Source organism: Culex pipiens, chromosome 2 (genome assembly GCF_016801865.2).
Source record: "Culex pipiens pallens isolate TS chromosome 2, TS_CPP_V2, whole genome shotgun sequence".
Classification (NCBI taxonomy): domain Eukaryota; kingdom Metazoa; phylum Arthropoda; class Insecta; order Diptera; family Culicidae; genus Culex; species Culex pipiens.
This window is the reverse complement of record NC_068938.1, coordinates 93,681,675-93,699,589: the sequence shown is the minus strand read 5'-3', so window position 1 is coordinate 93,699,589 and position 17,915 is coordinate 93,681,675. Positions and strand designations below refer to the sequence as shown.

Genomic DNA, 17,915 nt, shown 5'->3' with positions numbered 1-17,915 from the left:
AATCTTTTTTTACGGGTTAATTCCCATTTAAAATTGAAGGGCGGAGCGCCAGCTCCTGTTACGTCCAATCAAGCTCATATTTTGGATTTGGGCTTAGTATGCCCACCGGAACAAACCCTTGAATGCCCGCCAAAAAGTCATTTTTGTTACACTCTAATGTGCATAGTGCCCAAGGGGTGTAAATACTTTTTTACATACTGTATATGCTTTCATCCTTTTCATTCTGGGTTTGAATCCCTTCGATTACAACTTTTTTGTGTTTACAAAAAATATACATGCAGTGTGTCTTTTTTGACGAAGATGATTTGCATGCTTTTGCATGCGATTTTACCATCACCACAAGTCTTTTGTGGTATCTTTTGCAAGTTTCTGCTTGATTCTGGTTTTCATTAGGCCGTTGCAAATATTTTTCAAAGTTTATGTCACCTGTAAGAATCGGTGCAAAAAATCAGGAGGTAAAAAGGAGTATTTTTTCAATAAACTTCAAAGATTAGCAAAAATGCATTTCCTTGCGTTGATAATCATATTAAGCATTTTTGAATTTTATAATTTTTTTGAAAATGTTTGTGGAATTTCGAGGTATTTTACGCGAAAGTTTCCTGCAACACTTTTGTTGTTACATTGCATTTTACAACATTTTTTTTATTCAAATATAAATATCGTGGCATGTATTTTTTTGCCCCCTCCTGATCCAGGTTTTATCCTGGCTTATATTCGTGTGAATTAACTGAACTTAAAATGTCCAGGAATGAAAAAAAAACTTTTGAGCACACTTTCCATGCAAGCAGTATTGAAGATTGATCGTAGGTTGTTGAGATACAGATTATTAAAGAAACGAAAACGAAGCATTTTAGTGTTATTTTTATGATTTTACAAAAAAATAATTTATTTGTCCATCAACTCTTTCTAGTTTTCTATGTTTAAAACAACACAAAATTCCAAAAAAAAGTTAGTTCGTTGGATTCCGTTTGGTTATCTGCACCAAATGATCGAACGCCAGTTTCATCGTTAGGTCATGCTTAAATCTGACATCTTCCGGTTTGATTTTTGAACTAAACTTGAAGTTTCGCACCAGGTAGATCATGACAATTTTCATCGCGATTTGTGCGTATTTGTAACCTAAAAATGAGAGAAAAAATTACAAAATATCCAAAAATTTACGCAATCTTCACAAACCAATGCAAATCCTCTTGCCCCCACTGAACGGCAAAAACGCGTACGAATGGCGCTGCTTGATGCGTTCCTCGGAGAAATTCTCCGGATCGAAACGCTCCGCATCCGGGCCCCAAACGTCCTTCCGGTGGTGCAGCGCGTTGATGCCAATGATGAAGGTCTGGCCGGGCGGAACGCGCACTCCGTCGATCTCGATCGCGGCAATGTTCTGGCGGGCGATCGACGGAACCACCGGCCAGTGGCGTTGAACTTCGTTCAGGAACATTTCGGTGTAGCGCAGCTGCTTCAGCGTGGCCGGGGAAAAATCGAGGCACGCACAGTCTGCCGGGTAGAATTCATCGACCTCTTTGAACAGTCGATCCTGGACTTCGGGGTAGAACGACAGGAACAGGCAGGCGTGGGCCGTTACCAGACTGCTCGTGTCGACGGCCTGTGATTAATTTTGCAATATTTATAAGAAGAATTCTAGTTAACTGCAGGAATATGAAAATAGCGCAATGAAATCTTGAATTAGTTTAAAAATGAGTCATTCCCGTACAGGCCAAATCCTCTAGAAGGGGACTCACCCCCGTCTTTATCTGGGAAATTATGTCTGAGGCTGAAACAAATGAATAAGTATCAAATACATGCCTTGTTAAATGATTGGCAAGGGTAGTTACAAAATACTTTAATCGTAGCATTCACTGACAAATTTTAAACAAAACGATTGCTAAACAAGGGCTAAAAATTTGAAGGTGACTGTGTTCCAACATCAACCGAAATAATAACCAAAATAATTTATTAAACATATTCACCAATGATCATACCATTGTGTTTGACCCACGTGGCACTGACCTAAGCAAAGGTTAAAACTGTGCCAACCTGAACTGTATAAATTAGCAAAGCATTAGCCTTCAACTGAAGACGCGGAGACACCTTCACTTAGCGCAGGGTTTACCGCCCATATGTACCTACCCCGGTGATTACGGCGTACATGTTGTCGGTGATTTCCGTTTCGCTGAATGTTTTGCCATCGCGGGAAACCTTCAGCAGCTCGTCCACGAAGATCCGCGGTTGGTCGGAGGTGGTCTCGTCCTTTTCCTCTCCAAAATATCCAACAGAATCATCGTAGTTGTTGTTGTTCGAAAGGTACTGCCTTCTCTCGGATACCAGCTTGAAGAAAGAAATGTTGATCAGATTATTTAAATATTTGTAAAAGACTCAAATAAAAAAAAAACAAAACTGATTTAATCATGTTTGAGTTTACAAAAAGATATGGTGATTGGTGCTCGTTAGAACAATTCTAACTCAACGTAGTTCTAATAAGATACAAAATAGTCTGAACAGTATTTTGCATCGTGAGGAACAATTAAAGTACCTCGTATTTACACTAATAGACAGCAGTTATACGACCAATTAATTGTTATGTGAGAAAATTGTACCATTCGTGAGGGAAATTGGCACGAGAGAAGCTATATTGTATAACATCACTACAGATGCCGACAAAGCAACGGCATTAGAAATTAATGTGTTACCAAAGGGAACTCTACGGCTGTGAATTACCGATCGGGTTGTGATTTTTCATATTGGTATGCAGATTTAATACGGGTGGAGAACAATATTTGGAAATAATGGTACCCGTCGTCTGGGGTAACATTGGATCTGGGGGGTGAGATTGGGTCATACAAATTTCAGCATTTTTGTATGACCCAATCTCACCCCCAGACCTAATGTCACCCCTGATGACTGTATGATTAATTATACTGCCATTCTACTAAAACAAGTACAACTGAGAATAACGCGATTGAAATTTTTCGACCGTTGTCATTGTTTCTACGCATAATTGTAGGGGTTCCCTATTCGCTCTTTTCCGGGCAGGTGGGAATAACAAAACGGAGTTCATTTCAATAACAAATTTTGTTAAAATATCAAATTTTGTTATTAGAAAAACATGATCATCGTTAATGAGAGAAAAAATAATAACATTCCATACACTTAGTATAAAAATTGTTATTGAACAGATCTAATGAGAAAGTAAGGCAGTAACAACTCAAGACATCGCACGTTAGAAATCAGTCAATAATTTATCGCGTTATTCATGTGATTTTTAAATTTATTTAAAAAGAATCAGCAGTCATAGTCATTTTTTTTTTAATTTTTGATTTTAATTTAACTATGAGATAATTTTAACCAATTTCATCAAGGACATTAGTTTGGCAATGAAGTATTTTTTTTTTGTAAAAAAAAAGTTTATTTAGAGCATAATAAATTGTACATGGTTTACATAGAATAGCATAAGTTTTGTCGATAAATACAGATTATTTGAACAGCTATACCAAAAATTGTTTATCGTTTACAATAAATATTATTAGAGTTTGTTCTTCTTCTATCTTTGAGCTTCAATGGCGCGTCTTCTTCTTTTTCGGGCGACCGGGTCCTCGTCGGCCCGAATTGGGCGCAGAGCCTCCAGGAGAGATATCACTTTCGCTCTCTGAGATGGTATCCAAAGATGGCGATGTCTTCGGGTCCCGGATGGGAAAAGGGACCTTGAAATTGTTTTCCAAGATCATGTTAGCAGGCGTCAAAGAGATTGGCATCTCTTCATCGTTGCTCTCTTCGTTTCGTGAGTTCTCGATTTGGTGTTCGTTGTCGTCTCCAGTGCCGATTCCGCTGAGCTCGTTCGTGATCTCAGTTGAGTGATTCGGCAAGATCGTCGCGGTGTCGGTCCCCGAGATACTGATGCAGTCGATTGGATTTGTTTGTGGTGGTGCAGTTTGGGTTTGCAAAACCGTGGTGGAGGTACCTTCGTTCACCACACCAGCGTAACTTTGTGGTGCAGTTGTCTGTGCGCTTTTCAGTCTTTCGCTGAGGTCGGCCTTCTGGCCGAGAAGTTTTTTGTTATCAACACATGACATCCCTATGTGTTGAGTTAGTGTGCAGTGTCTGCACGTCGCTGGTTGACCTGTGTAGGTGACCAGCGTTAGTTCGTTTCTGATTGAAACGAATGACTTAATATGGCGGCGAAGCACCATCTTTGCAATCCGGATTCCTGACGATACGCCGCGGAATGCGAATTTTTCTCCCCAGACTGTTTCTTGGATGCTCAAGACATCACCGTAGTGCCGAAGAAAGGCCACAATTTCGTCATCGGTGACGTTTTCGGAGAGATCGTGGATCTTGACCTCCACTCCCCCGTCCTCCATCATCAACCGAACTTTGACCTTGGTTTTGTTAATCACGAGCTCGTGCTTTTCGTTGTGCATAGCAACAATGTCTTGAGCGATTTTCAACTCACTGCACTTAACATGTGCGCAATTTTGCGCATGGTTGATCTGGAGCCTTTTCACTTGCTCTGGCCTCAAGGCCAGATTAACGTGCACAAACTTGTGCAGCTCTTCAAATGTTGGGCGTTTTGGGAAGTTCGATAGAAGCACCTTGAAGGTGTTCTCACGAGTTTGCACTTGAGACATAGTTGTGATGGCGAAGCACAAATTAATCACAATTAGATGATTTGACGCGAAAACTCGATTCCACACCCGATGGTGTAGAAAAGAAAGCGAAGTATGGTTTTTATACTTAAACTGTTATAAAAAAGTGAAACATTTTAAAGTTGATTTTTTAAATATTGATGTTCCCCCAAGGAATTTTCAAACATTTATTTTAAGTTCACTTTTTTGGTTATTTGCTCACTTGGATATTTTGCATGGACTTTGTTAAATTTTACATTTTTTAAATACTGAATAAAATTTGGAAGCCGTCAGCCAATGTATACTAATTTTAATCAGCATTTGTGTATAAGTAATATTTAATTGGAAACGAACAAATACTTAAATTGTATGATAAGCTAACAGTAAGAAAACAAATCGAGTCATCGGGAACATTTTTTCTCTGTCTCTGTCGCATTTTCTTGTAATAATTTTTGGCAAGAGAATGAGTCATTTTTCGAGCAAATCTCTGTTAGGTTGTTGCAAATATTTTTTTAAGTTTATGAGATCCCACCCCCACATTTTATTTTGCAAAACTTTCGATGGAAACTTGCTTGATTTCATCCGTCTAAGCTCATTCCGAGTTGTAATATAACCATGATTAAAGTTTATGTGCACCCCATTCCATTTTTTTAAACGCAACACAGTTCTTTATAAATGAATTTTGTAGTTTTTGCATTTTTTTTAACACGATCAGTTCTTTGAATTATTTGAAGATGAGTTTTTGCAGAATTTCCAATATGACCAGCTCTTTGAAAATAATTCGTTTGAAAAATCTCTTTGTTATCGAATTCTTTTCCAACATGATCAATTCTCTAAAAAGGAATTGAAATGTTAATGAAATATTCTTCTGGCGATAAATTGATACGTTTCCGAAATTCTGCTTGAAAATCAAAAGACACATTCCGCCGTGACGTTGCAACGCTTTGACTTTTCTTTTTTCAGTATTTCGGCTGTAACTCAAAAATTACATTGAAAAGGTACATATGTTATTACAGATTCGGAACGTACATTAAATTTCCTATAAGAAAGAATGTTGAAACATTATTTTAAGCGAATATTCTATTTTTGAGAGGGGGATATGTAGCGTGACGTTGCAACGCGTGACTTTTTCTCAATCCTGACCCAATTCATGTTTCGCCATTAACTCTGCTCTGTTAAACGGCAAATTTGGGGTTCTTCTTCCATTTTTAGTGTAAAATTGGCCAACAAATCGATTGCAACCATTAGTTTTTCGAAAAAATTAAACCTCGATTTTTGAAGACCGCTTACATTTCGTGACGTTGCAACGCTCTGTTTTTGAAAACATGGTTTTTCGTTGCGTTGCAACGTCACGAAATTATAGTTTCAAAATAAATCATAGTTTTTGTTAGGCTGAACAACTGTAGGTTAAAATTTGATTATAAGACATTAATAGACAGTACAAGGACATGTGAATTGATTGGCCTGCCCATGTTAGACCCCCCCCCCCCCTCCCCCTATTCTGCTTTCACAGTTGCAGTACGATTTACGAAGTTTTCCAAAGGGTTTTCAAAATATTTTTTTTGTACTATTCCATTATCACGAAGGAAACCCCCCCCCCCCTCTCCCGTCCTCTATCCATTTAACGGGACGTCCATGCATTACGTAACGGCGTAATATCAAGGGGGATGGAGGAGGGTTCGAGGATTTATACAAAAAAAGTGTATCGGAAATGTATTTCCAGGGGGTGGAGGGGGTCTAAAAATATAAATGTTTTGTTACGTAATGCAAGAACGCTCCCTTAATATTTTAATGGTTTTGGGCAACTTACAAAACACGTGGAAGTTTTAGAAGGGAGGTGAGGAGCTTCATGTTTTCAGGAGGGCTTATTTTGAATTTATAAATAAAGTGCCCATATCGTTTGTTCATGGCCCCTAAGGGGTGAACTGCAAAAAACGTAACTTATTTTGTTGACTTTTATGCTTTTTTAAATTAAATTTGAGGAAATAATATAACTGTTTAACTGCGCAACATAACATTTTTAATTGTGAACAACAAAACGTTGCATACAACTTATTTAAGTAAGGGTTCGTCCAACAACAGAGTGACAAAAGTTTGTGAAAAAAAACAATCGAATCACGTGATTTTTATTGTTTAATGAATTTCACTGTAATTTGACTTACATAAGGGTCTGGGAAAAAAAATCATTGCGTTGTATTAGAATGAACCCTCACGTAAATCAGTTTATCATAAAGGGGCCATCCAGTAACCACGTGATTACTTTTTTGAAAGTTTTAGAATTTTTCCCCCTTGTGAACATCGGTCTATTTTGATTTGTTCAACAAGTTTCATAAAATACTTTTTTTTTCGAGTTGCATCAAACTTAAATGACGGAATTTGTGAATGACCCATGTACAATTCTTCTGTAAATATGCTCGGAAACATTATATAACAAATATATAATATTTAGTACCCTTTTATCTTCAACAACCAACTACGCATACACCTTTTTTGCCATGTGACCAATATGATTTAAAATTTCGTGACGTTGCAACGCAAACTTAAACCTGTTGTAACTTTGGATCTAGACAACCAATTAAGTCGCTCTAGATTGCATTTGAAAGCTCTTTCCAAGTACAAAGAGCATCCGAAATATCAAAATGATTGAAAGTTTAGTTTTTTGTTGACATAAACAATTGTCCCTTTTTCGTGACGTTGCAACGCAATAAAATGGTAAACTTACACTATTTTGAAAAAAAACTTAACTTAAGATAAACTGCAAACCCATGACATTTCCGTTTAGTACAACTAAAAACCTACAAAATGCAATCAAAAGAATATTTTTTGGATTTTATTTCGCTGAAAACCAGGAGTTTTTAGAAAAATGTTTTAAAACGATGATTTTATCACGAATTGATGCATAACCTAACCAACTTGTACAAAATGATATTCAAATGATCAATTAATGAAAACCATGATTATTGAAGCTTCAAGTAGTCTAGAATCGAGGAAAAATATCCAAATAGCTCATACACGCTTTTCAAAATTTCATCCTAAGGTGTACATTGCCGGAGAATGTGTCAAAAGTAATTTTGTAAAACTCATTAGGCAGCTAATTTGCACATTTTTCTAATTCATTACTAGAAATCAACGGATAAAATACCGTGAACTGGGACGAATTAAAACTAACAAGTTTTTTCAAGAACTGGTAAAGAGTTAGTGTTCTGCAGTCGGTTAATTTTGAGTTTCAGAAACTCAATTTAGCCCATACGGGGCTACTCGCTAACGGAAATATATTCGGTCCCTCACTTTGAGAGTCCGAAAATTCTTGCCAATTAGATTAAAGTACATTACACACAGACAAAGATGAGATAAATCCGCGTAGCGAATTCTGACTGCCCAACTTTAATGAGCTATTACTTCACCCATTACATGAAGTACTTTAACAATTTAGCCTCATCTAGAAGCGGGAGTAAGATTGCGCCAATGTTTTATTTTAATTAGCTCAGAGTGAATTTCTTCTACTCCACATTTTGCACTTATCCAACCGTACCTCAAGAAAAAAGTCCACCACGATCTTCCTGGCACTCATGAGTTCATTGTAATGGTTGGTCAACCGGTACACCGCATCCGGGTACAAATACGGACTAATCATGCGCTTCGAAGCTCCCTTGAAGGCTCTGCAAACGAAATTTATATCACTTTATCAGAGTCTCAAAAGATCAGCAAGCCGTTGAAACCCACAGATCAAGACCCTTGGCAAACTCATTCTTCCCGGCCCGTTCGAGGACATCCCCTCCGAGGGTGGTCGCACAGGCCATCTCCAGAAAGGCAACCTCGGTGTTCTTGTGCACGTTGACCGTGGCCCCGTCCACGTGCTCGTTCAATCCGGCCACCATCTTTTCGGCACACTTGACAAACAACGGCACGAACCCGTTCACGACCTGCTGGTTGAAGGTCCCGTTGAGTCGCTTGCGGAGTCCCTTCCAGAAGTGATCTGCGGATGGGATGATCTTGAGTTCATCAACCTGGTTTGTATTCGGAGTTATTCGACGCACACTTGGCCGTGAAGAGACCCTTCCCGAATCCAGCAAACTTGTACAGAAACGGCTTCTCCAGACAATCCGGACTGTTCAGCAACTGCTGAATCAGATCCGGATGGGTGGTCAGCAGAAACAGCTTCGGTCCTGCCCAAGCCTTAATTATCCGGTCGGACTCCTGGAACAATTGCCGGATCACCTCGAACCGCTCGACGTCACTTTTCCCAACCATCATCAGTGTGTTCCCGATCAACGGAAACACCGGTTCAAACGTTGGCCACTTGTCCGCAAATCGGTACTGCTTCCGGTGAATCCAGTAAAGGATCCCACTAAGCACCGAAATGATCACAGTCAAAATCAGCAAGCCCATCGTTCACAAAATAAAAGTTGAACCCTTTCCACTCGAAGTGTCGCGCGCAACTGAAGGTTCGCAATTCGAGAGGTCCACATTTTGAGATAGTTGAAACTCGACAAGTACCAGTCACACGTGGGATTTATTTTTTACTCATCGCGAATTGCGCGAAGAAGAGGCGCCCAACGGCAGAACACGTTGCGGCAGGTCAGTGTTCGCGGTAATTGTCGGCTGTTCAGTTTGGTCGAAAATTTGTTGGGGTAATTATTATAGCTCTAATGTGGAGATGCGAGGCAATTATAGAACTGTGTTGGTTAGTTTTTCGTGGTTGTTTAAAGCACTACCGTTTATCAATATCTCAATTTTTTTTGACTGAAAATTAAAGCTGTCTCGGTGGTGGATGAACAGCTCAAAGTTTTTGGAGGATGGACCAAATTTGAAGCTCAAATAAAAATTTACAAAATATGATATTTAAAAAAGAACGACATTTTAATTCAAAATTCTAGAAAATACAGTTTCCGGCTGAAGTTTATGAATAATATATTTTTCAGCATTTCCGTTAATTGAAAACAATATAAAATAATATAATAATACGAATAATAATATATAAAAACACAAAATAGTAGTTTTTATAGGTATTGTTGATTTTATTGTTTCATGTATTCAAAAAAATGTTTTTCACTGAAGGTACTTGTGTTTTCACTAAAAAAAAAGTATTTATAATTCGAAAATGGTGGCATGTAATCTGAATAGTTCCTGTAACAGCGTAATTTTATCTTTAAATTAAGCGTGACTTATAAAAAATTGTTGAAAGCCAGAATTTCAACGTTTATAAAAAAAATTTATAAAATGTTTTAAGCGCCCGTAAAATTGAAGTGCAATCATTATTTTCAAAAAATGTACGGTTCTACAAAAAAATAACATTAGAGCGAAAAAAAAAACATTTAATCATCTAAAATGCACAAAAAAAAATCTTCTATGTTCAAAAAATAATACTGAACGTGAGCATTTTGATTTTTTTTGGCTCAAACTTTGGTGGGGTCTTCCCTATGACCCAATAATCTATATTGTGTCATTGGTTCACCCATACCAGTCTCCATAGAATTTTGGCTGCTGTCCATACAAAAATGGTACGTAAATATTCAAACAGCTGTAACTTTTGAGTGAATTTTCTGATCAATTTGGTGTCTTCGGCAAAGTTGTAGGTATTGTTGAGGTCAATTGAATAAAAAATAGGTACACGGAAAAAATTGAATATTTTTTGATCAACTTTTTTTTCACAATAACTCAATTTCCCAAAATACGTATTTTTTTGATTTTCGAGATTTTTTTATATTTTTTAGGAAAACCCGCAACTTTTGAGCCATAGAGAAACATGGTCAAAATTTTTTTTAAAAAAAATTGTGAGTTTTGGAAAAAATCGAAATTTTATGCAAAAACAAATTTGACATAATTTTGTTATATAAAGTAGAATGTTCAATCGAAAAGTACTTTACCGATTTTTTTGCTAAAGAGCTCCGTTCTTAAGATATAGCACATCCGTGGAACTCTGAACAAATTTCTGCTCAAAAAGTGTGACGAGAAATCAGTTCATTAGTGTTCTACGATAAATTTGTCCTGGTTGATTTCTCAGCACACTACGATCTCATAAAAGAAAATGTATACCAGTTAGACTGACATTCGTGGCAACGAATCAAAACAAACAAGCTCATCACGATTTGCACCTTTTTATCAACTAAAAATTGAGTGAAAATGTGTTTCCGTTAAACTGGCCATCACACGCAATGTTAAGCGTTTTGCGTCTTCCATAAACAACCATCTTAACAAGAGTACAGATTGAAAGTTAAAAAAAAAACTTGGCCTGGTGACATCAACTAAGACAACAGAAGTGATCACTTAGAGGCACATTTAAAATTGCTTCATTGAACCACTTGTTTTCAAATAACTACCGTACCTTTCAAGCGTAATGTTTATTTTAGTTCAACTTATGTCTTCTTTGTACAAGATTCATAAAAATAATGCTCGTAACAAATCCAACTATCCCCAACCACCGGAAAATAATCCATTCAGATGGCACTTCTCTGGTTCTCGATCAAGTGACCAAACATTTTTCATCCGATTTTTTATGGAAATCCGTTTCTTTTAGGACGCAATGGAATATGAACGAAAATGGTTCCTGAAGATGGACGGAAATTTGTAAACATTAGAAAATTGTTTTTTTTTGCATGGCCAGCTACCATTTTGTTTTTTTTATGTGTATAACAGTTTATGCCAGTTTCTATCAGTCAAGGGGTTCTAAAGTTGTGTTTCGAGTTATTTGCTCAGGCTGGAGAAAAAATCGTGCTGTTAATTTACCCCTCGGTTAAATCTATCATAAAATCTGTTATAAAAGTTGGAGCTCTCCACCGCTAGAGGCAGCACTGTATAAATCCCTCTTTTTGAATCTCAAGTTCTACCGATGTGGATATAGCCACCGAAAGTTTGATTTTAACGAAATATTTGCAGTTTTTCGATTTTTAAAAATAGTGACCATGAGTGACCATTTCCAAAACTTTTTTTTTAATTCAGAAAATTTGCAATAAAATTGTATAAGAGACATTGAAAATTTTACCTCTGATTGCTGCAATAAAGCGGCTTAAAGAAAAAGAAACAGGAAAATTGAAGTTTTCTAAGTCTCACCCAAACAACCCACCATTTTCTAATGACGATATCTCAGCAACTAATGGTCCGATTTTCAAATCAAATATCAAATATTCAGAAAAAAAATCATCATAAACATGGTTAAACATGGTTATTTTGGCCATACAATGTGGTCTTCAAAATATTGCCTTCATAAAAAATTATAATTTTTAAGTTGATTTTTTTGTTTTGTATGCTTTCCCAAGAAAATCAACAGTTAATAACTCAATTTGTCATTATTTTTTCAATAAGCTGTTGCATAAAAAAAGTGTATTTAAATGACACAACCCCAAAGTTTCGCCATTTTCGCCAAAAAATATGTTGAAAACCTTAACTTTTAAACTGCGATATCTCTGGTACCACAAGCTGTACAAAGACGAACAAGGACTCATTATGATGAAAATAGGACGTAAAATCAATTGGTCCAGACTATTTTTTAATTAAAAAACGATTTCAGTTCATGTTGCGCAAACGAAAACTTGCAGCTTAATTTTAAAATTTTCTAATAGAGAGCACATTACCTTCGTTTTCCTTTGGAAATTTGACATGCCTTCAAATGGGTTCAATGTTATATTTTTAGCTCATATCAATTCTTATGGGAAATGATGCAAGGAACATTTTTCCTGAAGCACGCAAAGTGATTGAAAATAAGGGAATAAAGTTATAAAGGTTTTATTGGAAATTTGGAAGATTTTCTGATAAAATTGCACACCCCTTTCCCAAAAACCGCAATGTTTTTGATATTCAGATCATAATTTTGATGAATTCTTTTTTGAGAAATGTTTCTGGGCCCATTGAGTTTATAAATCATTACAGAAAAGTATAATTGGTTGGGTTTATGCTCAACTGTAAGTCACTTTTATGAATTTTGGATTTCAACCGAATCAACATATTTTACATAGCAGTTTCAAAAAAAAAAATCGGGTGCCACGATATCTCAACACTGCCTTGACCAAATCGGCTCAAAATTTTGGTGAAGACTCGTTAAACCGGTCCTGTGTGCATGACGAAGGCCGATTTTTGAAAAGTTTATTTTAAAAAAAGATTAAAATATTTTTGTGTTTTTCATTTCAAAAATCGTCAATTTTTGATTTTTGAATTAAAAAAAAAAAAACAAAATTTTAAAATCGGGCTTCGTCATGCACATGGGATATGTCTTGAGAGTCTTTACCCTGAATTTCAGCCAAATTGGTCCATCCCATCTCGAGATATCGTGGCACCCGTAAATCAACTCGGTGTTTCGAGATAAACGCTCAGAAAGTTTGACAGTCCGCTTTGCGCACGGCAAAACGTTGAGCATAAAATCGTCTCTAACTCAGTTTAATCATGTAATATCTTCATGAAACTTTGAGGAGTGATTGAAAATCACCTTTTTAGTGGATTCAATAAATTTTCTGTAATATGAAATTTTGTGATTTTCTACAAGTATGTAACCCCTTAAGCATAATCGATTCTTTCGGTTTTCGTTGCCATTTCGTTTACAGAATTCACCAAATTGGACGGAATTCAAATTGGAGGCAGTAAACATCCCTAACAGTTTTCGAGAAATTGCAATTTGAATTGAAACAATTAGTAAAGCTTTGGTGTAACAATCGGCGTTAGAGGGTTGAACAAGTTTAATCAATCTTTTAAAAATTCAAATCGTTCATGAATGATTGATTTTATTCATGACTTTGTAAAAATATCTTTATGTGTAGCAAAGTAGTGTGTTAGTGTGGCTGTCATGCCATGGTAAACTTTTTTTGTAATGTTGGTACCACTGCGCGATTTTGACATTTCGGGCGTTCGCCATTCGTAACGCCATCTTCGCTTAAGAATCTGGATATGATTTATAATTTTTGTAACACTAATTACAGTCATCCCACATATTCGGAACCAGTGCTGTTAAACGTTAATTAACGTTAACGCGTCCGTTAATCGTTAAAATTAACGAGAACGCGAACGGAGCCTACGTTGATCTTAACGAGAACGTGAACGGAGCACGTTAATTAACGTCGTTAATTAACGTCGTTAATCAACGCGTTAATCCTTCTGAGGCCCCGACTTTGAGGGCCTGTATCTCCCAAACGGTAACATCTAGCGGGTTACTTCCAGTTGCATTTTACGGGCATTAACAGTGACTATGAGTTCTCGGTGAGGTTATTTGTCCAAAGTTACCACCGGTTCCGGCTACCCGGAACATCCGTCAAGCATGTTTTTTAAGGCTTTTGTCATTCAATCGACATTTGAGCTTATGTTATGAAACGTTGTTTGTAGTACATAGGTACACTGACTACCTTGGGTCAGTTCAGGGCATCTGTGGCCACTCCGGAACCGATTCCATGGTACCACGTAAATGGTTCCGATGATTGTGATATTCAAAAATCGACATGTTGCTTATCAAATTTAGTGAAATGAAACTCATTAATCAGCTATTATCATGCCGGTGTCCTTTGACCCGATCGGACCACTCCGGAACCGGTTACCGGAGACTGGAGGAAGTGTAGTGAGTATAGGAAAAGTCCTTTCATGCGACATATCAAACTTCATGAAATTGAAAATTATGTCCACTTAGATGCATGTCGATGCCTTATGATTCAATATGTAGATTTTTTTATTTTATTCAGGAAATATACACTTACACTTTTGTGTTGGTTCCGGTTGACCAGCCTTTAAACTCCAGTGCGCTTGCAGTTTGTAGGCTACAAGATGGTACGCAGTTGGAGTCCCATTGCACTGCATCCAAGTAGGCCAAGTAGCCAGCTGAATTGTTCAGGTCGACATTTGACGATTGAATGACAAAAGCCTTAAAAAACATGCTTGACGGATGTTCCGGGTTGCCGGAACCGGTGGTAACTTTGGACAAATAACCTCACCGGGAACTCATAGTCACTGTTAATGCCCGTAAAATGCAACTGGAAGTAACCCGCTAGATGTTACCGTTTGGGATTTACAGGCCCTCAAAACCGGGGCCTCAGAAGGATTAACGCGTTGATTAACGACGTTAATTAACGACGTTAATTAACGTGCTCCGTTCACGTTCTCGTTAAGATCAACGTAGGCTCCGTTCGCGTTCACGTTTAGGTTAACTTTTAACGATTCCGTTAAGTTAAACGTCGTTAATTTAAACGTTTAACAGCACTGTTCGGAACACCCACAAATTCGGAACACTTTCGAGTTAATTTGTTAATAGCATTCCAAATGCAGCTTTTCCGTCAACCCTACTATTTTCAGGACCTTTATTTGGACATTCGTTTGCTATTTCATTAGTAAAAGTAGAATTTAACTGATATTTCCACAAAAAAGTCATCAGACCATGTATAAAACTTTAAAGCTGCCTGAAATAAATCAACCACCACCCATGTATAAAACATCACTAAGCATGAGTTCCATTGATTTCAGTGTGTGAAGTCATTATTTTGTTAAAAATCTGTATTCCTGGAGAAAACCAAGGTTTGTTTACATCCGTAAGAAAAAAGTGTTCCGAATTTGTGGTTTTCATGGGTCACAATGTTTTTCTTTAAAAAATGATACCAAACGTAAAAAAATACAGCCGATCTATACATCAATCGATAGATCTCAAGAAAAGTTTCCACATGAAGGAAAAAGCAAAACATTATGTTCGACTATCGATTTTCTATGATTTTTCAACCATCGTCTGAACTGTAAACCATTCCGAATATGTGGGATGACTGTACACCCTCATATTCTTAAATTTCATCAGCTTGTTTAACTTCTGACTCCCGTGGTTTAGAGAGCTGGTCCGAGATCTTTCGAAAAAAAAAGTTGGTTCCCTTGGACCAGACTGCATTTGGGTTTCCCGCTCTCCTTTTACACCAAGGACTTTAACCTTTTATATTACGAAAGAGATCACGAATCACTCTTCTTTTCCATTATGGACATCGAACCAACAGCATCGTTCTTTTCTTCGTGGGACGTCTTAGCTTAACTTTAGGTCTTTAGATAAAAAAGACGTGAAGTTGGGGGAAACCAAAGATTAACAATATTTGATGTTCTTTTGTAAAAACAATTTCTTTCTAAAATAAACACCATACTTGATTATCCGATAGCCTCGGGAAAATTTCACTTCGGTTATTTGAATCTCGAAGAAACTGCGCTGTCTTATTATTATTAATAATTTAAACTACTCCTAATGAATTATTTTTTTAAGGCAATCAACCCTTCAAATTTGTCATAAATGAGGTCGAAGATAAAAAAAATTCAGATCAGATTTATTCGATTATCCGAAGTCCCGTACAAACCTTCGGATAATCGAAACTTTAAGGATAATCGTGTCTGACTGTACATAAAAAAAAACGAATTCTTCAAAATCTTACACTTTCAAAAATTTCAAATCCACATCCACTAAATTCTGGGGAATTGATTTTTTGTAGCAAAGTCATTCTTATCTAATATTGTCATGAACCGAACCTACCTTTAGGAAAAAATCAACTACGACTTTTCTTGCGTTCTTCAGCTCAGTGCAATAGCTTGTCAGCCGGTACACTACATCCGGGTACAAATACGGGCTTATCATGCGCTTCGAAGCTCCCTTGAAGGCTCTGCAAACGAAATTTACATCACTCACTCAATCCAACAGTGCCAACACCATGGCTCAACCCACAGATCAAGGCCCACGGCAAACTCGTGCTTTCCGGGCCGTTCAAAGATGTCCCCGCCGAGGGTGGTCGAGCAGGCCATTTCCAAAAATACAATCTCGGTGTACTTGTGCACGTTGACCGTAGCCCCGTCTACGTACTTGTCCAACCCGGCCACCATCTTCTCGGCACACTTGACAAACAGCGGCACGAATCCGTTCACGACCTGCTGGTTGAAGGTCCCGTTGAGTCGCTTGCGGAGTCCCTTCCAGAAGTGATCTGCGGATGGGATGATCTTGAGTTCATCAACATGGTTCGTATTTGGAGTTATTCGACGCACACTTGGCCGTGAAGAGACCCTTCCCGAATCCAGCAAACTTGTACAGAAACGGCTTCTCCAGACAATCCGGACTGTTCAGCAACTGCTGAATCAGATCCGGATGGGTGGTCAGCAGAAACAGCTTCGGTCCTGCCCAAGCCTTGGTAATCCGATCGCATGCCTCAAACGCGCGCTTAACTATCTCGAACCGTTCAACATCGTTCTTTCCGACCACCTTCAATGTGTTCCCGACCAACGGAAACACCGGCTCAACCGTTGGCCACTTTTCCGCGAACTTGTACTGCTTCCGGTGAATCCAGTACAGCACTCCACTAAGCACCGAAATGACCGCAGTTAAAAGTAGCAAACCCATTGCGATTCACAAATTCTGATCCTGAAGTTCCTCCGATGATCCTGCTCACTGGAAATGTTTCGCAAAACTGAAGGTCCGCGAATCTCGGGATTCTGGTTTTGTTCTGCGTGCGCTCTACCGACAAACACGTTGCGCTGGTCAGTTTTCGTAAGGGGCGCGTGCAGGAGTTTTTGAAAGTTGCTCATCATATTTTCGGTCTGTTTTCCACGAGGTTGTGATTAAGCAAGTTTGAAAGCACTTTGCCAGAGCAATTATTGCAGCAAGATTTTTTTTCTGGAGGGTTCCAGAGCTTGCTTACTTGAATAGCTATGATAACATAATTTTTTTAATGTTTTTAAATTACCAGGTTTTTTTTAATGTTTTTCGTTTTAGATCTTATTTTTAATTCAATAAATGAGAAGATTTACATGTAATAAAAAGTCAGTAACAAACTCAATTTGGTCCATTAACATTGTTTTGCTTAACATGTTGTTCAAAATCTCGAATTGGATGGTTTTATTTACAACTTCAAACTTGAAATAACTTAATTTTTTAACGAAATATTTTATTTTATAGAAGAACAAAAAAATCTTCAATTGGAACTCTAGGGCAAAACCCGCTTGTATGAAATTTAAATTTAATGTTGCAACTCACCAGTCAAACAGATTTGTGCATTTTCAGCAAACTCATCATGAGAATGTTACTTTGCCGTTTTGGGGTTGCTGCAAAGCGATTATCCCTCTCAAATATCCACATATTTTGCATTAATTGTGGGCTATTACTGCAAAAGGCGTTTTGTAAATCAGTTAACGGCGATGAAACCTGTAATCAAGAAATCCGTGTGTAATCGGCATATCGAAAAATGAAAGTGTTTTGGAAGATTTGTTTCAAATAATTTGAATTCTCTTTCACAAACACAAAACGATCATAGTTACATGTAAAAATGTAGTTTTTATTCAATGTAAAATCGAATAAAGCAATCGAAATTTTGATAAAGT

The 17,915-nt window shown here is 37.5% G+C and overlaps 1 protein-coding gene across 2 annotated transcripts; it reads right to left on the bottom strand.

Annotated features, from left to right (window-relative positions):
• Positions 1-848: 848 nt before the first annotated feature.
• On the bottom strand, positions 849-17,027 carry LOC120431316 (cytochrome P450 4c21-like). 2 transcript variants are annotated; one of them, XM_039596449.2, is made up of 6 exons: positions 16,587-17,027; positions 16,273-16,525; positions 16,084-16,210; positions 2,128-2,325; positions 1,177-1,603; positions 849-1,119 (listed from the first exon to the last, which is right to left on the bottom strand). In XM_039596449.2, the coding sequence occupies exons 1-6, from the start codon at positions 16,936-16,938 to the stop codon at positions 950-952; spliced, it is 1,527 nt and encodes a 508-aa protein (XP_039452383.1). In that variant the 5' UTR covers positions 16,939-17,027; the 3' UTR covers positions 849-949. The 2 variants fall into 2 exon arrangements, with proteins under 2 accessions (XP_039452383.1, XP_039452382.1); XM_039596448.2 differs by lacking the exons at positions 16,084-16,210; positions 16,273-16,525; positions 16,587-17,027 and adding exons at positions 8,152-8,278; positions 8,343-8,595; positions 8,657-9,301.
• Between the last annotated feature and the right edge of the window lie 888 nt (positions 17,028-17,915).

Excerpts from the sequence above, each read along its gene's own strand:
- LOC120431316 (XM_039596449.2), bottom strand. The coding sequence starts at position 16,938 with ATGGGTTTGCTACTTTTAACTGCGGTCATTTCGGTGCTTAGTGGAGTG. Across the intron at positions 2,326-16,083 it reads TAGTTGATTTTTTCCTAAAG|CTGGTATCCGAGAGAAGGCA; the intron begins GTAGGTTCGGTT and ends TCTTTCTTCAAG. Across the intron at positions 1,604-2,127 it reads TGTACGCCGTAATCACCGGG|GCCGTCGACACGAGCAGTCT; the intron begins GTAGGTACATAT and ends AATTAATCACAG.